Raw genomic sequence first — 24,845 nt, forward strand, 5'->3', positions numbered from 1 at the left:
GTTTATAGCTCAGAGTTTCTTCCAGATTTCAGCCTAATTCTTATTGTATTTTTAACATGTTGCCTGTCTTGCGAATATTTGCTCATGAAGTCCTCTGTATTGGTGAATTGTGATACTTTGGCCCCCGCTTTATGGAAGTTGTTGGTGAGTTTTTCACAGCTCTAATTGAGTAATCTGTTCTATGTATTCAGCTCAATAAACCAGTCTTTATTTTTAATTTTTCAGCACATCCAAAATTCATTGTTTTTTCCCTTTTCTCAGATTCCAAATGGCTTGTTTTGGTCCATAGACAGCTCTCTGGTCTTTATGTTGATTCATTAATCAAGGCTAAAATTAGGAGTAGTCATTTAGAGCTTGTTAATGTTGGAAAATCAATCACAGGACACACATGGGTATAAATATGCCCCTGTCAGTAACCTTTTCCAATGATTTTCCTCACTAAAACTCAGGTGATTCAACACAAAATGTGCTATATTCTATGTTATAGTACGTAACATAATAGATGTAAATACCAGGAAATCAAAGAGGAAATTCTAAAGTTTGGTGCCATAATCATCTTCTGATATTAAACCCAGTAATCTGCACTGTACAGCAAACATTGTGCTACTTTTGGATTGGACTGTACGTTAAAATTAACAAAACTCTTTTGTAAGGTTAGATTGATTGGAGATGACTAAAAGTGCACAGCTTAAAGCCTGACCACAAAGCTCACAGAACCTTATGTATAATTTTGGAAATTATGGGTAGCCATTGATTTGCGGAATGGTATAAAAATAAGTTCTCAACAGCTGGAAATAAACAAGACTCCATCATCACCAAATGAAAAGTGGGTCTACCCAGCATCTTGCTGAAGATGGTGTTCTAACCACACTTAGAAACCTCCAAAGAAGATCCAAAGATGAACTCTGGTCAGAGAACAACCCCACGGACAGCTCTGGCAGAACTTCATACTGCCGCTTCTTGCAGTGGGAGACCTTCCTGGAAGGACAACAGTCACTGAAATTCCTCACAAATCTTGGTTAAATGGCAGGGAGGCCAGAAAGAAGCCACTCCTGAGAAAAAGCAAACAGCATGAAAGCAGCAGCATAATGGCACCTGAGACAAAATTAAATTTGTATGCAAAATATATTATCATCTGATGAAATGATGAACCACTGTCAAATCTACTGACTGCCTCAAACAAAGATGCGTTAGACAGTATTAAAGGTTTTGTTATGATACATGAAATACATGCCTGCAAACAGTGACATTTGTTTCATGCATAAATTCAAATTAATGCTTTTCCCTGCTTAAGTAAACTATGTGTGAGATGCAAACCAACGTCTCAAGGGTTGAACTGGAAAACGGCCCCGTCTCATCCGTGTGTGCTGTGCAGCACAGTGTACAGCTCCACCATCTAAATTTCATGCAGCACCTGTGCTGAGTTCTACTTACTCATAGTTTGCTGTTTTTCCTCTTGATATACGCCTTGGTTATCTTATTATTGATGTATTTTGGAAGGAGGCACAAAAGAAAATGGCACTAGTGTTGCACACACTTCTATAAGCACCTTCTGCAAGAAGCATTTGGCAGGCCGCGCTAGAAGGTGTGAATAAAGCCACTAAATTTGAGACCTTCTGATGCTACTTTCATGTTGATATAGCTGTACATGCCTGCACATGTTGTTCTTTCTTCAGTTTCAGGTTTAATCCTCTTTCAAAATGTTCCCACAGAGCAAACTTACATTTTTATGACCTGTACTGGCTTTCAGTTTTGTGTTTTAGAAGTTCACATTCCCTACGCGGTTTTAGAGAAAATAACAGTATAAGACCATTATTAGGTTCTGATTATTAATTGTTGGACATTGTTACAAAGCACAAAGTTTTTTAATCCATGGCTAGCTGTTAGCCCAAGGCTAATGACGCACACAACAGTCATCTTTGCAAAGTCATCTAACTATTTTCTTCTCCAGCCAACAAATAACCCTGTGTTTAAGTTTTTTTCCAGGGAAAAACCATGAAAAGCCTTTAGTTGCATGATGAAGCTGAATATCTAATTCCGTGGACTAGATTAGTGTCATTCTGCGTCATCGGTGCTACGTGGACCCATGGGGGAAAATCAAAACAATGTTTAATAGCAAGTCATGCTTCATTTAACTGTGCTCAGAGGCTTTATTTGTCTTCCCTGGTGGTCCGAACAGCAAAGAGCTAACAAAGAAACAGTTTGAGCAACACTGGAGAATGCAAATGGACTTCAACCATCATAAATAACGAAAAAGAGCTGTTAGGAATAAAGGAAAGAAAACATGATGAGGACCCCCTGCAGCTTGCCTTCAGCAGGCCCCTCTTTTCTTCCTCAGCCACCTCAGCGTAACCCGCCAACACACAGTTGGTTTTAATAGGCCTTTCATCCTAATGGCTCTTTTACTACATTATGTGGTACCTTTATGTTGAATTATGTGTGGTTAAATCACACTGTTTGTTTACAGCTCTGAACTTTACATCTCAATGAGAATAATTGCTAATAAAGTGGCAATGTGGTCCATGATTATGCTGCTAATACACAGACCCCCTCTGACTCTCTCTCCCCTCAGGTAAACACTATGGGGTATACAGCTGTGAGGGCTGCAAAGGCTTTTTCAAAAGGACGGTGCGCAAAGATCTGACCTACACCTGCCGTGACAACAAGGACTGTGTCATCGATAAACGGCAGAGGAATCGCTGTCAGTACTGTCGCTACCAGAAGTGTTTAGCCATGGGCATGAAGAGAGAAGGTACAGCACATACCGTTGAGGATAAAGTCCCACTTAATCAATCACGTAATCCCTCGGTACTAATGCACAGAGGCTCACATTAAGACGCAGATAATGGCCCTGTTTTAGAAAATAAGCGCCTGTGTAGTGCAGATGAATATATTGGGCATTTTTAGTTGCAGAAAAAAAAAATCATGTTTGCTTATGTCATTGGTTTCTCTTATGAGAGTGCAGAATTTCTTTATCTTTCAAGTTTTATTTGTTGACAAACTGCCAATATGACACATAGAGCAGATGCCAGTGTAGTCACTACTAGATTCATTCACACTATAAGAGCATAGTCCCTGGAAGCAAAGCTACTCGTTTCTCATCATACCTTGATGATTTTATAGTGAAAAACGTGCAGCTCTGGCCCTTTTCTGCCACATCATGCTGTGCATTGCAGCCATTCATTGGGGAATGTTTTGTTGGAAATAATGCATTAATTTGTGTCTGCCTCTGGAACTCAACATTGCTGAAAGTGGGAACAGAGTTGGGAGTTTGAGAGAACAGGTACAGTACATGTAGTCCTGAGGGCGCTCACTGGAGAAATAAATTGGAACAAAGGAGCACTGAGCTTCGGCTTCCGTGGCATCCTCCAAATGATAGCGTTCATGCTCTTGTGCCCCTAATAATTTGTAGAAACTTGGAGGTTATGTGGAAGTGAAAACTGCATATTTATTGTGGGCTTGTATTCAGAAGTTGGTTTGTGTGCATATTTTGCATGCTACTCAAGGCACACATTTAACCAAAGTACTTCAATTGGGTAATGTCTTGTAATTGCACAACATAGTGAAAACACCACATTCCTCAAATTAGAGGCTATTGATGGAATGCACATAGTGATCCTGCCCTTTTGAAATGGATACAGGGATTTAATCAGCCACATGGTGAACCACAGACTGACTGAGCAGTTGTGCAGGGCAGGCCATTAATCAAGTATTCATGTAGAGTTGGTAAAATACTTTTTAGTTCGGTTTTTATAAAGTTGGCAACTAAAACACATTCATAGAGGCTTCATGTAATTTTTAGCTTCTATACTAGTGCACTTAACCCGACAACTGCAGTCATAAAATGAACCCAGAGCACATCTGACAGGTCAGAAGCTCATTGTTATTTACTTATGCTCCTGTGGATAGCTTCATGGCAAAACAACATTGCATGTTTAGCCATTTACACTAATGTGCTTTGTGTAATGGGTTTATTTCACCATTAAAGGATTTGTTAATGCAACAATCAAACATTCGTGCAAACGCATATTATTCTGCTTCCAGATGGGACCCAGTCCTCTGTCAGTACAGGCTGTGGATTATAAAAAACACAGTAACATTTACACAGCTTTAACAAGCATGAATGTCATTTCGAAGTCCATTTCAGCTTAAAATATTTCAGCTTTCACAACAACTCTACATTTACAGCTCTCTAAATAGTCCTGCATTTGAAATGTTACTTAAGTAAATGTCAAAAAGTGGATGAAAAATGCTTGAGGTACCAAACGTAAAAGTGCAGAATGATATTATTGCATTATAATTATTATTTATTCTTTATATCATTTTATAATCAGTGTTCATCGTTTTAAAGTGGCAGGTGGTGATTGATCATGTTTTGAATCCACTAATTATAATTTAAATGAGTTGACTGCTAGACAGCTTGTAAATTTTACAACAGGGATAAATAATGTTTTCTGAAAAGACTCTGAAACCTATCTATGGTCATCAAATAAATTTAGTGGACTAAACGTATGAAGTCAAAGCATGAAATAGTTGAAAATAGTAAAAAGTAAAACGAAATCAAATGTAAATGTAAATACAGCACTTAAGTATATGTACTTAGGCCCTTTTAAATGAAATATTTAATCACAGAAAATATGTTGGTGTCACCTTTTTGTGACAGTGTTCATCTTCAGCATTGCGATTGTACTGCAGAGTTTACTTCAGAATCCTCAGGTTCGGCTGAACAAACCCGATCAATGTCACAAACTGAATCTGTTGCTCTCAGCAGTGGAGCTTCTTCACTTGTGATTGAAAGCATAGTTGCAAGCTCAGCTGTGAACCTTCCTGGATAAAATCTTACTAAAGACTGCAAAAGCAACCAAAATTATAATGTGCTGTATTTGTTTTGTGCATGTTTTATCACATTGCTGAGCTTTACCAGTGTTATGATATAAATCTAGCGTTTAAATTAATGTTTAACTATCAACTAACTGAAGTAGAGACAGTCATCTTTTAAAGGACGCCTTCACTGATTTTGAATTTACTTCTTTTGGTTCTAGTTTGGGTAGTACATGTAAATAAATACCATTAAACTTCCTTTCCTCCCTTTGGCTCCAATACATCCAAATATTTATCTACTTCTATCTTAAAAATGCCTCCAGATGACATCACTTGGAGGAACCTTCAGTTCAGATTATGCCATCTCGTCTCTCATACTATGGAGTTTGTAATCTTGGTCAACCTTCTTTTCCAGAGCTCACCCAGAAGACATAATCTGAACTCCTAATGATGAAAAACTTGTGACGTCACGCTGATGTCATCTGGGGGAGTTTTTCAGCTAGAAGCAGAGGAATATTTTTACATAGTGGAGACCGAGGGAAGTTTAAAAGCATTAATGTACATTTATACCCTAAACTAAAGCCATTTAAAGCAAGTGGAAAATTAGTTAAGAAGAAAGTGTCTTTAAGACATTTAGGCTGGTAGCCACTCCAAACGTTGCTGAGGGTGACAAAGCTCTAATTTATGTAAAGAAATATATGAATGGAGCATGGAAGGGATTGGGATTTACCTGGACTGTGCAGGTGCGGGTGCATATTTTTGACACCAATGGATTATTTCTGGTACTACCCTCAAAAAGAGGCTAAAGAAAAACTATAAAGTATAAAACATTTGCTTATAAATGCCATATTCATCCAGCTGCACTGTACTTTAGGCTACATATAGAAACATTCCCTTTTAATGGTTTGGGTCATTGAACACGTCCACTTCATGTTCCGTCAGTGAAATGACACTACCGTTTGAGTGCCATCACTCTTGAAAGAGGTTGTCATTGTTTGATGTTGCACTTTTCTGCTCTCTGGTCCCTGAGTTCACCCCTGCATTTTAAATGTTTAGTTGGGAAATATCACCTGTAATTCAATGTGGGCCAGTGCAGTGGTGAACTTTCAAGAAAAGATTGCAGGACAGATACAACCACAAAGAGATGAGCTGTGTGTAGGGTTGGGAGGGAAAAAAACAAGAATAGGCAGTAAGGTGTGAATTTTAACACTCTGTGAGGTGTTAAAATATTAGCACTCTCAGCCGTGCTGCACTCTTTCACACATCGAATAAATCAATCACTGCCACCACCGTTTTGCTCACCACGGTTATAGAATACAAACACATTGCAGAGTGCATACATTACACTGAGTGATGTAGGGTATAGCCAGTGAAGCTGGGGATTGTTGCAGGTGTTAACCAGGTGTGTTGGATGTAGGCTCCATGGTTAAAGCTAACTGAACAAGAAGACGAATCCATGTTTTCTGCTTTTTTTATTTTTATTTTTTTTTTATGTGTTCTATGTGAGGCCAATTTGTCTTGACCTTTACTTGGCCTCCCTTTCTCCTTCCTTTTATTTATATCATTGTTGGCCTCTTAACTCCTTTCAAGGATATTATCATTTACTGCGTTTTACCTCACTCACACAGTGCTGCCTAAGCCTCCCTCCACACAAGGCAACAGTAGCCCAAAAGGCTAAGCGAATCCACAGAAAAACAGGATTAAATGAATTTATGCTCTCCCAGTCAGGAGAGGATGGGAGGAGGGGGGGAATAAAGCTAACATGATTTCAGCCCTCCTCGCCTCTCCCTGACTCCAACACAAGTATTCTACCCTTGGGCTGACCTCCACCGCCGCCAGACAGCAGTTCCTCTAAAGTGGGGCCCCCTTTCCCTCTCCTCCTCTCTGCCTCCCTTTCCCCCCAACAAGACCATGGCCTCTCTGATTGAGGACTTGGAATAGAAACCAGAGTAAGGGAAACATAAGAAGACAGATCATCCTGCAAACTGTGTGTGTGTGTGTGTGTGTGTGTGTGTGTGTGTGTGTGTGTGTGTGTGTGTGTGTGTGTGTGTGTGTGTGTGTGTGTGTGTGAGACAGGATCCTTCTCCAGGTGTGTATGTAACCTTGCATGCTGGTGTTGATTTTCTCAAAATTCCTTCATCATGCAACGCATTGGTTTGAAAACGTTTTAATAATCCGTGCACGGCAGAAAACTTTTAAAAAGCCACAGGACATTTTTCTGCGGTGACTTGAATTGAGTAAATTGCTGGCTTTGGAAAAAAAATAATCCAAAAAACAAAACCAAACACACATTTATGCCTCTTTTCCATCCTTGCTTGAGGGTAAAGGTGTGGTTTGACTTGCCTTAGCCACAGTGAGCCTTGGTGTCTGCTCAGCACACAAACGTTTTCTGTGTCTTCTCTCCAAGCCAATCAGATGACAGAACCAACATGGTTTTACTTCAATCACTTTTAAACAAGACATGGGAAAAAAAAAATCTACCAAACAAAGTCTTCATTCACTTTTGTTTAAGTTGTTTTATTTAAACTGTTGGAAGGATTGAAGGAGTGACAGGGAACATTATTTGTCTACAATATGTCTATAAATGATTTGTGTATAAAATGAGCTGACTGTCATTCAGTACTACATGGCAAACACAGCTCTTTAATAAGGATGCTGAGAGGAATTTTCAACATTTTCAGGCTGGGACAGTGTGTATAATGTAGTTCTGAGGTCCTAAATGTATTCCATCTGCACTATCATGGCAATTACTGGTGAATGAACTCTGCTTGATATGTTTGCTGTCATAATACGTACAGGGTGATAAACTATTCACTGTGTTACCAAGACACACTGAAGCAGGCAGTGATGCATGTAAACACACACTCACAAGCTCGCACACATGTATGTACATTCAAGTGTAAAAGTGAATGACGGCCAAAAAATTAACAGGAATGTAAGCGATTCATCAAAGGGAAGATTCTACATCTGCACGGCATAACAGAAATATATCTTGCTTTTCGAGGCGTTTCATCTCCACATATCATTTGGCATTATTTATATTTCTTTGTAGACATAATTAAATAATTTACCAGTGCTGTTCCCCTTGTGAATGTTTACGGAAATGAGTTTTCTTCATTATCTCAAACATGAATAAGGTAACATAGACTGTTGCTCTAGAACAAAAAGCACTTGATTGTAGTATAATCGGAAAGACTGACTTATTTTTTGTCTGTTGAAAAATAATAGATAAATTGACCTGCTAACATCAGGATGTTTTCAAGTCTGTGCCTATAAGTTGTGCTTATAACATTTTTTTCCAAACGTGTTTCAACAGACTTAACAGAATTAAAGCTTTAATAATAATATTCTGACCACTAAGGGGCCAAAAGCTATATTAGCTATTAAGCAATAACTAATATTAGCAAACCAGTAAACAAATTAACAATAATATTGATATAGATAATATAAGTCCTCTTGGTTGAAATATTAAGGTGTTCAGGTGCAAAATGATCATTTCATGCTCTTCACCAGTTAGTTGGTAACATCTGCAGTTTGGTGCTGGACTGAATTATTGCATTTGGTTGATCAAAACTTAAAAACAGCTGCCTCTTCCTGCTGGCAACAGCACCAAAGCAAACAGTAAGTTTGCTGTAAACCAAAAACAGCAAGTTTGAAGTGAAACCATCCAGAGTTGTGGAATAAGTTTCTGCACAATTGTCCCAGTCCACATACAGGTTATACTGAAATGAAGCTATGCAGGGAAAATCCATGTATATGTGCAGCTGATGAGCTATGTGCTTTTTCTCCAACTTCTGACTTATTATAAAAAACATGGGAAAGAGGCCGACAGACATAACGGAGCTAATTTTTACCGCACCATCTGTCTCCATCTAAAAAATATGCAGTGGTAGGCAACTTATTTAGAATTCGCCAGAGCTGTATTAGTTTAAGATTTAGCCAGAGTTGATTTAAAAATAAAGAAGCATCTACGTAACAATCTCCTCTTTCATCCAGCCAGTCCACTCACCCAATTTCATTGTTTGAAGCCTGATTAGAAACCTGGTTGCAGGCAGCATAGTGGTGGAGTGGTTAGTGCTGCTGCCTCGCAACTAAAAGGTCCCCAGTTTGAATCTAACTGCCAGCTGTGTTCTTTCTGTGTGGAGTTTACATGTTCTCTGGGCTTCAGTTGCATCAGTTTCCTCCAGGTACTCCCACAGGTTTCATCCCACAGTCCAAAGACATGCATGTTAGGTTAATTGTAAATGTGAGTGTGAATGGTTCTGTATCTCTGTGTATGTCTCTATGTGTTGGCCCTGACATAGACTGGCAACCTGTCCAGTGTGTACCCCACCTCTCGAAGAAAGACAGCTGTGATAGGCTCCTGAACCCTGTGACCATGAACAGAATTGGTGAACTTAACTGGAGAAGTCAGGTTTTTCTAATCCCCCGCCCCGATAATGGAACATCAGGTTGCTTTTTCATAGATCCTGTAAGAAATCAGTGTATTACAGGAAGCTGACTGTAACTGAGTTAGTGCATGCCAACACACTGAATGTATGCCGCTTTCACGTCAATAATGATTTAATCCAAAAACATAAAAAAATGTTAATGCAGCTTTAGAGTTTTAAAGTTAATTGACTTGTTCATGATTTTTTTAGCCATTAAAACCTTGGTCATACAAGTGTCTGTAAGAGTCTTTCTCTTACAGACGCTTGACTTATCACTTCAAAAGAACAAAACAAAACAATAAACAGCAGTAATGACCGGAACTAGTTTTGTTACATGCAGCCGTTCAGGAGGAGCGCCAGCGAGCCAAGGACAGAAATGAGAACGAGGTGGAGTCCACCAGCTGCGCCAACGAGGACATGCCCGTGGAGAAGATCCTGGAAGCAGAGCAGGCGGTGGAACCCAAAACAGAGACCTACATTGAGACCAACCTTGGTGCACCATCCAACTCGGTGAGTTGGTGTTTTTCTACATTCTTCAGCAAACCACACTGTGTCTAACTGCAACAAGTCATCAATTTGTAGTACTGCTCCTGCTGAAAAGCACACACATACACACAGTCATGTGTGCAGTCGTAGAAAGCAACGAAGTACAAGTACTTTGTTATTGTACGTATTATTACTTTGCCCTCCCCAAACATGACGCAGCACTGGTCCAAAGAAAAGAAAGAGGGAGAAAAATACAGTCAAGCACTTTTACTTTGAATACTTTAACTAAAATATAAATTATGTACTTACTCGCTTGTACCTAAATAAATTCAGCCAGTACTTATACTTTTACTAGAGTAAACTATTTTTTTCTTTATTTGTACTTTTACTTAAGTACAGTTTTTGAGTACTTCATCCACCACTGGGTATGTGTTACTGTTCTTTATTTTATACCTAAAATCAGACACTCAAACAGTGTAGTTCAACAACTTGACCACTTCTCTCAATTACTCTTTAAAAAGTCTGCACTCAACCTGACTTCTAACAAGCTTGAACAACAGATGAGCATTTCACAGTTTCAATTAAAGCCTGTACTAAGTGACATATATTTCACACTAAAACACAATTTTTACATTTATAATATCTTCTTTATTATCACTTTATGTTATTGCTTACGTGGCAGACGGCTTTTAATGAGCTGTCAAATTGAAAATGGAAATGAAGTGAAATATTAGGCCCACAAGCTGCTTTCTATCTTTTCTGCCATTTTGGGATACATGCAGGTACTTAGAGAATTTCCCTATTTTTGGAAGCCTCTAAAATGTCTTATTGGGCTAGTGGTGGCACATATAACACAATTTATTTAATGCATATTATAGGTTATATTTAAATGTGCCCATAAATACTACAGTCAGTACTAATCTATAGTATAGTATTTAGCACTGTCAGTCAAACCGTGACCGTGTCCAACTGCCAGTAAAACCTAGCAAAATATTTTTTTAAACTCATGGCTCATGCTCTTACTTTCTGCTTTCCAAAGTCTTCCTGGAGCTGTCCCCCCATTTTTCAACATTCATTTTAAATATTTGTGAAGTCGAAGAGAAGAAATATAAACTACGGGATATTTGCCTGTAGATTTATGAAAACTGTTTTAAAAGCTTCCTTTTCTTTTTTTTCTTTTTCTTTATTTTTTTTGTTTTGTACAGGAACTAAATAAAAATAGCAATAAAACAACTTGTTTTTGTTGTAGAGTGTAAAACTGACACCCTGCTGCCTGCTAGTAGAGATGTTAATGAATATCAGATGCAAGTTTGTCCTCCCATTTTTGGTCCCTTTGGAGGCGGCTGCTTGTGGTCTACAGCTTTACCTGTTCACTTTATAGCAGCGCCTTCAGCTGTGAGTTTTCCCGTCTATCCCCTCAGTATCAGCTGGATTCTGTGGGCTGTCTTTTACACAGAGACTAAGAGTGATGAATAATGCAACAGGTAGACTGTTCCTGAAAGCATCCCACAAAGCCTCAGCTTTCTCAGGAATTCTGCTGGAACACAGGAAACAGAGGAGCTGCGCAGCAGCCTACCAAAGGAGCAATGGGGGACAGGAGGACCTGAGAGTAAGACTGGAGGAGAGAGGGAGGGCTTCTTTTGGTATTAATCTGCTTCAGGGGAGGGAAATGTCTTGCGAAGTGAAGGTAGAAATGTGAAGGCTGTTATGTGAGTGAATTTGGGGGAGGGGGCTAGAAGATGAGCACTGGCATTAGAGAAGGGAGACGGAGTGGGGAGTCACCGGGGAGCGAGTGGTAGCTCAAACACACTAATGCACCAAGTGTGTTTGGGCTCAGCCACGGTGGGTCCCTCGATGCCCGCTGTCTGCCTAACCACCAAGAAGAGGAGGCTTTCTCAAGAACTCCAGAAGAGATGAAAGGAGGACTGATATTGTGTACAAGCCAGGGAATTTTACTGATTATTTGTATTTATAGGAATCATATCTGAATCATATCATGTTATGAACCTGCAAAATATTTCTGGCAAGTTGTAATTACACAAGAAACATAATTTACTGAATAATGTATATTTTACACCTTTATTAAATATTTTGACTTAGATCAGTTTGAAAATGGGATTTTCTAATAACATTTACACATGTTAATATAAAACTATATACACCCAATAAAATATTCCGGGTGATATTCACTTATACCAAATTTACTAAACACACTATGTTCCTCCTTTGTTTTTGTTATGGTTCATGTATGAAGCAACTTCAGCTAGTTCTGAACCTCTGACTTCCACCTGCAGTCAAGGTTTGATAGTGTTTATTAAATAAGACCCAAAAACAAATGTCGAGCTTTTTTTGCAACTAAATATGTAATGCGGTATGTCTATCATAGAGTAATAGAAACGCAGTCACTTCCATGTCACAATAGAAATAAACGTAAGTCAGGGACATTCTGTTGTAGTAGGTTGTAGGGCTTTCACTGAATGTTGTAATCCAGCTTCTTATTAACCCTGTTCTCATTCATTATTCCTTTTGTTGCATTCACGAGGAGGGTTGTGCTGCAGCTACAGGAGCTTTAAAACATGGTGTTCAATAAATATTATGTCTACTTGTTCATTCTGTGAATATTAATAAAGTAAATTGCTGATAGCTTGCATGCACTGTGCACCTGAAGGCAAACCTGTTGATGTCTTCAGGTGCACAGTTGACAGAATGCATTGTCACTAGCTGAGCCGAACATCTGTGCTTATCGAAACTAACTCCAGTTTTTACATTAAAATGTTTACATGTTTAAGAATTCCACTGATTTCTTTTTTCAGCACATAGAGAGGACAAAAGAAACTAAAAAGAGAATGTGGGTAAAAGATTCAGTAAGGGCAGAGCTCAATGAATCTGGGTACTTTTTTAATAAAGTACATTGTGCATGCTTGAAGCATCACCAACAAAGCCCTGTTCATCTCCGCTATACTGTAAATAGCAGCGGAGATCTCAACACTGTGTTCTGGTGACTCAAGGATAAGGTTTTCATCTACCATCGTGCAGGTACATGTGCTCCACCAAGCATAAATTGGTCTGCACTAGCCACTTTGGCTGGTTATGCCTGCTTATGTGAAATTGCTGCCAGGAAGAAGGAGGTGGATAGCAGCACAGTTTGTCTGTTACTGTGGTCTGCATTGGGAAATTTGGAGAAAAGGCAAGACAGGATATGATATCAAGATATCGGCCTAAACAGAAACAATAAGAAGCAACCTAGAAAGTGTTAATTTTAACGATTTGGGTGAAGTGACCCTGAAATGGAGCCCATGATGTTGGCAGAGTATCATCATGCAGGCTCCACAAGGACTCCCCTTCTCTCTGAGCCCCTCTCCCCCCACCCGCCCTTTATGAGATCTCCATTGAGAGGCACTGCCCCATGTGATAATTAATCACAGGGAACTCAGGCCATGAGTGTACACCATGAATAGGTCACTGCCGCAGTCTAATGGCCGGGGTCAGGCCGAGCTGAATAAAGTGTGTTTATCTCATGGTGACCTAGAACAGGAGTTAAACAGGCATTAGTAATGTGCCTTCAGTCAGACAAGGAGAGATCTGCTCTTGAGGAGGAGGAGGAGAGGAGAAAGAGCCATCATTCACTAATATTGAGGTTGTTTCTTGACATCATTGCTGTCTGATGTCTTTTAAATTTCTCTATTCTGCGCTTGTTTTTGTGGATGCCTGTTTTACTGTCTCTGCCTGTGCATTCATTTATATAAAATTTAGTTTCATATCTCTTTTTTTTTTGTGCTTGAGGCAGGAAGCATTGCTGTTATTTGGATGATAAGTAGCTGGTGATTCATACCCACTGCAACATATAAGGACAGTTTTTTTTTTCCTTTTTTTCCGTTAAAAAAAGTGGGACACTTGAGTAATTCATTTTCATACTGATCTGTATGAGTACCCAATTTTCTCTCTGTTGTCACGCTAGTATAGTCTAGTTGGGTTTGAGCAGAATAATGAAAAATTGAAAGGCAAATCTTTCGTCTCTCCTCCAAAAGTGATGAAAATTTTATAGGACAGTATGCAAACCTGGCATTTCTCTAAGTTGCTAGGATGATCGACCATGGCGGTGGAGCGTGCCAAGCTATAAACCCTTTGATTTGCTTGCAGTTAAGCCAAACTTAAAATTCCTTTCTTACTTTTCGTCTCATGTGGATGTTTTTTTCATTTGGTGTCCCAGCTTCTTCTCTTCATTTTCTCCTTATTATTACCTAGCACACGTATATGATGAGGACAAAGTCTGTATCGTGTTCCAAAGGAACATGTTTGTCCTTAGCTCCCCTCACTGGTCACAGTGGGCTCCTCTGTTGCGGCCTGATAACATCCTCTGAATCAAACAGTAAGTACAGTAACGTGATGCTCTCTACCTCGTCACCTTCACAGGCAGATGCAAAGAAACCAGGTCATGGTAAACATGGCTAAGATAGCCATACAACATTCATGAGGCTCACCACATTTAATGAGAACCCTGGGACTTTTATTCTTCGGAGGAGAAGAGGCTCAACTGTGGCCCACTCTGAAACTCCCCATGGGTGTTTTTTCTTTGTTTTGGCTCAGACTGCCCTTCGGAATGAATTAGCTAAATGTGTTTGTGTTTTTGAGAGGAAACGCGACTCACGAAAACTGTCCCACTCAGCTGCACCATCGTCCATGTCTCCCACGGAGATCAGATGCTGAAATATTCATAAAATGCCCCCACCCCCCCTTTTCCTCTTTGAGTTTTCAAAACAGTGTGGGCTTTGTGTCTGGTTTAAGTTTTTCATATTTCAACTGCATATCTGTGATACTCTGCAGTCAGTGTGAGTTTCACACCGTAGGGAGGGAACGTGCAGGAGAGCATGAGATAGTCTTTGGCCTGCGTATTATAAAAAGGAGAATGTGAGTGGAGGGATGTTTTCTCCTTCATCTTGAACTAATCTTCTCTTGAGAGCTGCAGTTGATGTCGGGATCCTCCGAGCTTTTAGCATCGATCTGTGGGATTTGAAGAAGGAAGTTGGGGAGAAGTTGTCGACTGTTTTTGTCAAGAGTGTGAGTTCACACAGGGATACTTAGAATTTAAGGATGTTTACTTGATTTAAAATTATGCACAAAAGCATGTGCACAAAGTCTTTGTTTACACACATGCATATGATGGGTATGTTCTCCTGGGATGATGGTAAAGTACTCGTAAGAGATTGACAGGATTGTTTGGATTTTTTTTCTCCCCTGCCCAGATGGATTTACATTTTAGTGAGTTAGTCATATTGTGTGTTGCATTAATATTCCACCACTGTGTGTAAACTCCCTGTGGGTCAGAGAACAATGCTTCTCAATCTGATGTTTTGGGACAGTTAAGGACAGACAGTCCTTGTTTTTGGACTGTTGCATAAAATGCACATAGAAACGATCATCAAGAAACTTAACAGGAAGCGTAGAGAAGACAAATGCAATCTGAGAGTTTTGGCCAGCTGAACACCATTTATATCTTATTGTTTCTTTGGTTCGAATAAAAACAAATTGTACATTTTATGCACAGGGATTTTAGTTACATTTTTCAGTGGTGAATTGTGTCTGCTACCATTCAAGTTGGCCGATGACGTGCATCCACAGCTATGGCGTGAGTTCTCAACATCTGAAATTACACTGGGGCCCAAAGTGAGTGTGAGGCTTTTAAAAAGCATGTGCACTGCGTCTTACATAACATGCATTAAAATAATATGTTCACATCTGAGATCCGTAAGATCCTTCTTCGGCCTTTCTTCCAGCTTTTATGCGTGCTTCTTCTCAAGGCTAAAGTAGATCTGATGAAGTGAAATCAATAAAGAATTGTAGCTTTCTCCTTGATTCACCTCAGTCTTTTATTTCATGGACGAACTATTCAGTGCTCCTATTTTGGCCACGACAGCTTGTTTGTAATATTTAATCTATATTTCTTCTTTTTATTCTACTTTGAAGCTTGTCCTTGTCCTTGTCCAACAGTAATGAGTCTTTTCCAAATTAAGAACAAAAATGAATTACTGAGTTTTTCAATAAAAATATCATTCTTACTATATGTCATAGTCACATAACCAGGAGGATCCAATAATAACTAACAGTAATGTGAGAACATATCAATGAATAAATTATTACTTTACCAAGCCTTTGCCTGGTTTGGCCTGCTAAGTGCTTGTTCTGTGGTGATGTTTAGTAGCAACAGGAGAGGCCACTTGAGCTCCACTAGCTGTCCAAAGGGATGATTTGTGTGTCAGCTAAAAGGTCCCAAAAGAAAGAGTCTGCTTGGTCAAAGTTTCCTTTTCACAGGCAGCTCTCTGCAGGCATTTCCTCCATGAACTGAGACAGAATCACTGTTTGTTTTGTCTTCCTTCTTGCACCTCTTGCAGAGGCTACTCTTTACAGCCTACTACTCATGTTAGCTTGAGTGTGTGCAAGTGCGAATTTGCGATGACAGGAAAAAGAAAAGGGCCGAAACAAAAATAACATACTTCAGGGGAGGGAAATGGCTTGTGCACTACTTAATGTCTTCATTTTCAGATTTGTGCCTTTTTGTGTTTGCAGCCCAACGACCCAGTGACAAATATCTGTCAGGCGGCTGACAAACAGCTCTTCACCCTAGTGGAGTGGGCCAAGAGGATCCCTCACTTCTCTGAGCTGCCGCTGGACGACCAGGTCATTCTTCTACGAGCAGGTAGGACTTCATAAAGCTAATACAAACTTATAATCCATATAAATATTGTGTGTAAAAGAACCAACCAACCAGCAATGAATGAGTGTGACAATGATTTCATTCAAAAAACGACCCTTCCGTGAGCAGTGTTAAGCCATATTTTACTTGTATCACATTATTGTAATATTTACCAATAAAAAGATCAACCGCTTTCGGCTTGTCCCTTCAGGGGTCGCCACCACAGAACATGTTTCACACGTTGATTTGGCATGTGTTTTTCTGCGGGATGCCCTTCCTGTCGCAACCCTCCCATTTTTTGGGGGTTTTGGGACCAGCACCAAGATTCCCCTTGGTGGCTGGGTGGGGCCACACCTGGTGGGGTGGGATCAAACCCGCTGCCTTATGCATCCCAACCCAATGCTCTACCTTTAGGCCACCAGGCCCCTTTGTAATAGTTACCTGTAAGTAATAATAATTACTTTATTGCGGTGTAAAAAAGTCAGAAATTATATTTTCAGTTGTAACATTCCAGTTAAATGATTTGAAATTTGACATTTAATATTTTTAGTAGTCATTCTTGCACATGTCACTATAGCAGCACAATAAACAGTAAGCTGGTGTGGAAGTTTAAAGTGCCTACAGGCAGTAAATACAGGCTGTAAATATTCCTATTACTTTGATTTTATTGGAACAAAAGGTGATAGGAACAATATTGTTACATGTCAATTGTGCAGGCAGTGGTAAGATTCTTTGTACTGCACTTATTGAGACAGCCCAACAATGTAAAGCTTATGGAGATATACCCCAACAAACCCCTTCAATGTCTTAATGACTAAAATAGGAATTTTATTCGTCGACGGCAGCTACCACAAGCTACAAGGAACTAACAAAGCCTATGGCTGCTTAGAGTATCTGGTGGATGAAATGATTCCAGTACTGACTCTCTGTCTGCTTTTAGACCCTTTGGGAATGTAACAAGTTAGTTTTGACAGGCATTAGTAAGTAAACTATTCATTCTGAGTATTTTTTATGTTTTATTTTTTTGAGTAACGACCCCCAATACTGTTGGCCAACATAAGAAACCAATAAAAAATAAATAAATAAAAATAGTTTTTTGAAAAGTAGCTAGCTCTTTGATCGTTTTGTTTGCCTGCTCACCTACACAGGTGTCAGTAGAGTTTTGGCAAAGCTAATATAAAGGCTAAAGAGGTAAAACTGAATGGTTAATTTAAAAAAATGTTTATCATTTATAATTATAGTTGTAAAACTTTAACATCTTGACTATTAAACAAAATATTATCTACTTCCATGAGGCTGTCAGAATGCTAACAGCTAACCACACGATCTCACGCAGCATGTATGTTATAATATAGGCAGAAAAGAAGCTAAAACATGTTTTAGCTGATGGAAACACACTGAATTACAGGAAACTCTTGCTAGCTGTCTGTCTGTATTGAGGTAGAACAGCGTAACTAAAATAGACTAACCATGAGTAAGTCTGTGGCCACGTGACTGAGACGAGCATCAAGGTCACAACATCTTATTATATGTATCTGCTGTATGTGAAAAAGCAAGCTAACTGCTCAGGATCACATAAACAGCAACGTAACAGAGTGAATCATCTGTCACTTCTGGTACATTCAAATGCACGAGGGTCTTTTGGGTTCTCCCAACACATTACCCCTGTTGCCTGGCTGTCTCTCCAAATTAGACTATTATATTCTAAATCCACTTTAAAAAAAAAAAAAAAAAAGCTATTACACACCCATCCCTTATCCTGAAAAAAAAAAATCCTCCCATCATTCCTTATCCTTCGCACATACAATGATGGAGAGACTTCAGCAAAGCGGCGAGAGAGACATTATTCTGGAGAGCTTGTCTCTTCTCAGCTCTCAGGTTTTCTATAAATAACCGCTTTAGTTCTGCTGTATCACAGATAAAAGCATCACGGCTCCTCTCATACCCAACTCAACTCTGGGGAGAAGAGGCGAGTGTTGCCAGGCAGAACAGTTAAAGGAGCCCTGTCACTCAAAAGGCAGCGTCTTGTGTCTTCAGTGCTCTCTGTGTCAAGCCCCTGCTTTGGCACATCAAGCCTGTTGTCTTTATTGTGATGGCAGGCACAGTTCATCCCTTTTACACGCTTGTCTCCTCGGAAAGCATATGATTTAAATGTTTTTTTATTTATATATATATATATATATATAACCCAATGCCTGTGCTTGTGAAAAGCTGCATGCATTTAGCGCACAGCTTAATTGATTCATTGGAATTCCCGCCTTTTGTTGTCAGTTTCGTTTTGTTTTAATGCTGTGTGAAGTTGTGCGCTGGGATTTGCTTGTTTTTCTTTTTGCCTCATACTTTTCCTCGATTCCTCTTTTCATCTCTGTCTCAGGTTGGAACGAACTCCTCATTGCATCATTTTCACATCGTTCGATAACAGTTAAAGACGGCATCCTGTTGGCGACGGGGCTGCACGTCCATCGCAACAGCGCCCATAGTGCTGGAGTGGGAGCCATCTTTGACAGGTCATTATGAACATCTTACTTTCAGTCTTTAGTATTGGGTTTAAAGAGATGTTGATGCAAACTGCAGCTACTGTTTTCAATAATATTTGGTACCACTTCCTAAAGGTGTGTTCAGACGAAAAGTAAAATGGAGTTTGATCTCAGGATCATTTGTGCAGCAGAAAAACTGTATCTTAGCTCTGAGCTAATAAACAATGGGACACACTGATTCTGTTCATGGGGATGTGTCTGTATGGTTGTGTTCAGCTTAGTTTCAAACTGACCACTCCATTCACCAGAAATCCTTTAAGCTGGGCAAATTTCTCTGCTCACATAGTAGGGTCCAGTTAATCAGCCCCAATGTGAGGCTCAAACTGGCCCAATTTGTTTAGTGACAGTTCCAATAAAGTTCATTTAAAAAGATGGCTGTGTCCTTAAAGTGGACACAATGGAGAAACGTGGCTTTATTTTTAAAGGAAAAAATTAAAATATGGTGCCAAAAATGGCTGGAAGCTGCCAATACTAGTGATGGGTAGATGACACTTCATGGAGTGTATGGCACAGTTCCCTACCTGTGCTGACACAGTATTGACACTGTGTTGGTGTTACGCTTAATAGTGACATCTTCTGGAATAAAAAAAACATCGCAGGCAACCTGGATAAAACGCGTGGAGAAGTTGGTTCATCCCTTCTGACATGTGGATGAATGTTCCTGTTACATAACCAGCTGATAATAAAGCGCTAACTAAATGAAAGAGAAGTGTACGTATTCCAATTAGTTTGAATATAACCAAAATAATATGACTATGACTAACAGTATAACAAACTCAGAAAGTACAAAAACAAAGTGACATTTTTGGTAATGTCATTTAGGAAAAGTAAGTGAAAGTGGGAGTACTTGTTTACTTATGTGAGGGGAAAAGGCAGAGTTCACACATTCTTATTAAGACAGAGAAGTTTTTGTAGCATGTTTGGAAGAAACTCTTACACAAGGCACAGATGAGACAGCAAGGCTGTAGAGGTGCTTTGATGAAGTGCTCCTGTTTATGCAAGGCAGCTCTGTGGAGCAGAGCCCACACTTTACCTGCAAATAAAATTAAAAGTTAATTCATGTGAAAAAAAAATTAATGAAGAGTCCTTCAGAAAGCAATTTGAACACAATTAACTCAAATGAAAACTGAGCAAAAGTGGAAACAGATGGGGAAAACTTTACCTTATTCGACATTATAAGATCAAAATCCCAGACTGGAGGAAATTTCCTTTTTCTCGATGGTTCCATAAATATCAGTGGATAATGACGAAATAAAACGCAATAGAAAAAGCCCCAAACAAAGTCTCCTCAATGTTGAAAGGAGCCCAAATCCAAAAATAGTCAGGGGCAACTGATTTTCACCTAAGACCTGGTTGAATCCATATATTATCTTCCTGGCTGTTGTCTCTGCTCATTAGAAAGTTTCAGTTCACATTTTTAACTTGCCCGAACGCACACCTCAAATTTTCTTCGCATTCTTTCTGAACATACCAAGAGTAGATATTTGACCATAAATGTATTCATTGTAAATAAATGATTTGTTACTTATTAATTAATTAATTAATAATTATAAAATGTTGACATTTAGGTTTCTTTCACTGATCTATGACGCATAGACTGTAAATCACAAGTGTGCTTCATGAAAGTTAAAGCAGCACAGGAACTATTGATTGACTCCAGTACATTAAATATGTACTGTACACCTGTATGCACCAGGGGTCTGACAGAAACACTGAACTGCTCGGAAAAATGTCAAAAAAGAAAATCCATGCACAAGTCAATCACAGTGAAGCCGGGCGTGTGTGTGCAGCTGGAACCACCCTGGTGACTGTTATTGACATTTGAGGGCAGCAGGCTGTCTGACAGACTGGAATCTCACATGGGTCTGCGGAGCGTGTTTGGCTGCATCACACCCAGGTCAGAGCTGAGACATACCGTCTGAAAAGTTATAAAAGGCACAAGAGATGTCGACTGTTTTTTAATGTTAATCTACATGTTTTAATCACTTTTGTGTATATGTCAGGGTGAGAATTGGCTGTTACGAGTGCTGTCATCACCCATATAAACAACCTCTTCCCTCTCTGATCTGCAGTGCAAACTGTGTCATTGGCGTTCACAGCCACAGGACATATTCCATCTCTGCATTAGCTGTGGCAAGCATTAAGATACAGAGAACCGATAATGTTACTTTATCTACTCCCCACTCTCTTTACCATACAAATGAAGAGACTGATTAACTTAAACACTTGAGTCTTTTCTTTTTCCTTTTTCTTTTTAACCCTGTTGTTCCTCTTCAAATCAAATTGAATTAGAATGAGTTAGGAACCACAGTCGGCTGTAGTCTCTGTGCTCAAGGGAGGCAGGGGGGAGTAGGAAACGGAGTAGGAGAGAAACATACTGAGCGCAGGGGAGAGGGTGTGACCGAGTCAAAGAGGGGTGAGGAGTTCGAGCGGCTCCACGCACCGACACTCCCACCAGTGATGTCACACACAGACAGTGGGAGTGCTGGTGTTTGATTACTGTGTGTTTACTCTGTGGCTTTCCTTTTATGAAAACCATATACTAAATATAATTACTTTGCAGGGTTATAAACTTTTCCACTGATCTAACGGTGCCTATGTGGGCTAGGAGTGTGTATTTGCTTTTAAATAGATGTGAGATGGATAGTAGTTAAAACATATTTTTAATGTCCCAGTCTGCATCTGGATAATAACACATAAAGCCTAATGTGTCATTTACAAAAATGCACTAGTTAGACTCCAACGGCTTCTTGTGATTTTAACTTTTCTGGCGCTCATTTGAGTTTTCTGATATAACAAAAACAATTCAGTAGCCAAGAAGGATTAAACAAACTTTTAAATGGAGCCAAATCTCTGACTTTTTTTTTTTTTTTTGTCTCTTTTGTGCAGAGTGCTCACGGAACTGGTGTCTAAAATGAGGGACATGCAGATGGATAAGACAGAACTGGGGTGCCTTCGAGCTATAGTACTTTTCAACCCAGGTAACTGTCACTATGTGAATGTTTTTTTTGTTTTTTGTCTTTTGGTGCCGTGGCAGAATTTGTAAATTGTATGTTTCAAAGATGTGTGGCTTTAAAAAAGCGAATGCGGCAGAACACGTTTTATTTATGTTGGGTCATCTGACCTCATGGGCAGAGCCTCAGAAGCTAGACTTGATCATTTTTGTTTAACTTAAAACACAAAATAACCCCACAAAGATGCATTAACAAAACAGCCCAAAAATAGCCATCAAATTATGAAAGTCAGACATCACTTAATCACAACTAAGCAAAAATTAATAAAAACAAACAGACTCTGACAGGAACTCTGACAAAAAGGATTGAAAATAACCAAAAAGAAAGAGTAAGTGGCCTAATCCCCCGTCTGTGCTCAGGGGCCTATATTATCCTAATCCGTCCATGCTCACGGGTTAGTCTGTCAGTCTGAAACCTCAGACACACTGCTCCACGCAGTGATATGTTTCTTCATTCCAAAATGCTTGTTGGCAAGTTTTTTTAATTGCCCCAAATCCTCTCATTTGCCGTGATTTTACTGGAGATGTTGTGCATGTGCAGTTGACTCGTGTTCAGTTCCAAACCCTGTACAAAGTCTTGCCAATTGTGAGCTTCAGGGCCCAACTATAAAAAATACACAAAGGGTTTTGGTGTAGGACAAATGTTACCTAGTAGAGCACTGTGTGTGTCCTGATATGTTTTTGTTTTGTTTTTTCCTGGACAATGATGGAGGAATGATATATTATTCTCCTCCAGTGGGCTTTCAAGGTACCTGTAGAAAGTAGTTTTCTTCTTGGCGCAGCTTGGTTACAATTTTCACAGTGAGGGGGAAAAAGTATTTAAAACATCCATAGAAACTTCTCTAACCTTCCCTGCAGCACAATCCACTTCTCTGCTGCACATTAGTATTCTAAGTAGTATGCAAGCATTAATATTTTGGAGAAATACACAACTTCAGGTGCAGTTTTATTCCTTTGAAAAGGACATTAAAGAGGAACAGAAGCAGTGCATTCAGCTATATATTTGGAAGGTACTGAGCATATGGATAGATGAAGAGGATTTTACAGTCTTTTGTGAATGACTCAGTCCAAGGTTATCTCAGCAGTGAGGAAACATTGACACAAGTATATTGGTTTTGGTACTGGTGACTCAACTTGACCTCACTGATGTAACATGAGAAGTGGGAACTGTTTTCCCCACTTTCTTTTCTTTGAACTCGACGTCCTTGAGGACGTTACACTTGAACAACCGATGTGATCTCACCTCTGCAAAATACTGAGGCAGGGAACACATAGTAAATGCTTCCTTATGTTACTTTTATTTTGAGGTTGGGGGGGGGGGGCATTTGAATGCAAAACTCCTAAAGCCAATGACAGTGTGTTGTCAGTGTGTATTTAAACCTCATCCTCACACCACATCCAGTGTACAAAACCAACCCATCAGTGTGTGACCCAGGCTTTTAATGACTCAGTGTTTGCTCCCTCTGTCCCTCTCAGGGCCACTGTGGATCTGTTCACCCTAGATACACTGATTCTCTGTGTTCCACAGGCCACCTCCAGGCCCACTGGCCTCTGGTTTACTTCTCAGCCTGATTCCTTGTTAATTAGGGGTTCACTAGACCGGTCTCATTGAAAAAGCATGGGGCTGGGGGTCAGGGAGGGAATGTTGAGGCTAAAAAGGCCCTCAGTCCGTCCTTTCCCACACTGTGTGATCTAGTCCAGCCATGAGCAACAAATGTTCATTCATTGTTGATCAATTGTGCAACGCTTTGTTCATCAGAAATGTTAATCAATGATGTGTTTGTGTTGTCGGAGCTTAAATTAGCGCAGCTTTGAAATTCCTAATCCTAGTTAGTCATAATTGGACTAACCAGGAATGTGGTGACACACGTCCATAATGAGCCTGTGAGGTTAAAACTCAACTTGTAAGCTGCCTTTGAGCGAGACATTCGACTATAGTTTACATTGGTTTAGTTGTTTACTGGCAGTTGTTTAAAGTGTAAAGAATATCATCTCGACACACCTCATCTGTCTAATTGTATATTGGAACAGCAACACAACCTCCTCTAGCCACCGTTATGGTTTTATTTTTTTTGTGTGTGTGCCTCCACAGACTCTAAAGGTCTGTCCAACCCAGGTGAAGTGGAAGCTCTGAGAGAGAAAGTCTATGCGTCTTTAGAGGCCTACTGCAAACAGAAGTACCCCGAGCAGCCCGGCAGGTATGAACACAGACACAGAAATAACTGTGCAGCATCCCCAGGCTCTGATGCCAAGTTAAACCTTACAATCCACAGAGTGGGGGAAAAAAACAGAATAGGGCTGGCAACTTGTATTTACTCTGAGATCCAGTCCACACAAGCCTTTTTATTGTGAAAATTACATTTTCATTAATAACGTAGCATTGAATTTACCCTGTCATCACGTGGTATCGATCGCTTGTATTTTGCCTGCGTGGTTTTAAAATAATTTGAGGTTTTATAAGACTCTTATTAACTTGTCCACCCTGCTGGTCACTTGTTCTTTCTCTTGTGATTTGATTTAATCAATCGCATATTGAATTAATAAAAAGAGAAAATTAATAAAAAGAGAGAAAAAAATGTTTAAAGATCAAGACAAAACAATATTAAATTCCAGCTGACATTTTTTTTTTAATGTTCATTTGTATGATGTTGCAATCTCATTGTGCACGCCAGCCAGCTGTTTTGTTATTTTGCCAAGTGGCAAACTACAAAAGTGCATTTTGAGGAGAAGAATTTGCTAAAAAATGTCTGGAAATACTTTTACAAGTCAGAATAATAGGTTTTAAAATGGCTTTATGTAAGAATAATCTTTTGTTTTATATTTAAGTTTTCTCATTTTCTTGTTCATTTTGTTCATGTGTACCTGGC

The 24,845-nt window shown here is 39.5% G+C and overlaps 1 protein-coding gene across 9 annotated transcripts in view; it reads left to right on the forward strand.

The window, feature by feature from the left end:
• The window catches only part of rxraa (retinoid X receptor, alpha a), a 156,395-nt gene that overhangs the window by 126,945 nt on the left and 4,605 nt on the right, over positions 1-24,845 (forward strand). For 7 of the 9 annotated variants that reach the window (XR_010911453.1, XR_010911452.1, XM_067483499.1 and 4 more), the window contains 6 exons: positions 2,573-2,752; positions 9,577-9,761; positions 16,302-16,431; positions 18,803-18,935; positions 21,855-21,946; positions 24,071-24,176. Coding sequence is in view for 7 of the 9 variants with exons in the window: in XM_067483499.1 (XP_067339600.1) it covers positions 2,573-2,752; positions 9,577-9,761; positions 16,302-16,431; positions 18,803-18,935; positions 21,855-21,946; positions 24,071-24,176 (826 nt within the window). In the remaining 2 variants the exon portion in view is untranslated. The remainder of the gene's footprint in view (positions 1-2,572; positions 2,753-9,576; positions 9,762-16,301; positions 16,432-18,802; positions 18,936-21,854; positions 21,947-24,070; positions 24,177-24,845) is intronic. The other 2 variants (XM_067483501.1, XM_067483503.1) reach the window with 1 other exon arrangement.

The sequence above is a fragment of the Channa argus genome, chromosome 18, assembly GCF_033026475.1.
Source record: "Channa argus isolate prfri chromosome 18, Channa argus male v1.0, whole genome shotgun sequence".
Classification (NCBI taxonomy): Eukaryota; Metazoa; Chordata; class Actinopteri; order Anabantiformes; family Channidae; genus Channa; species Channa argus.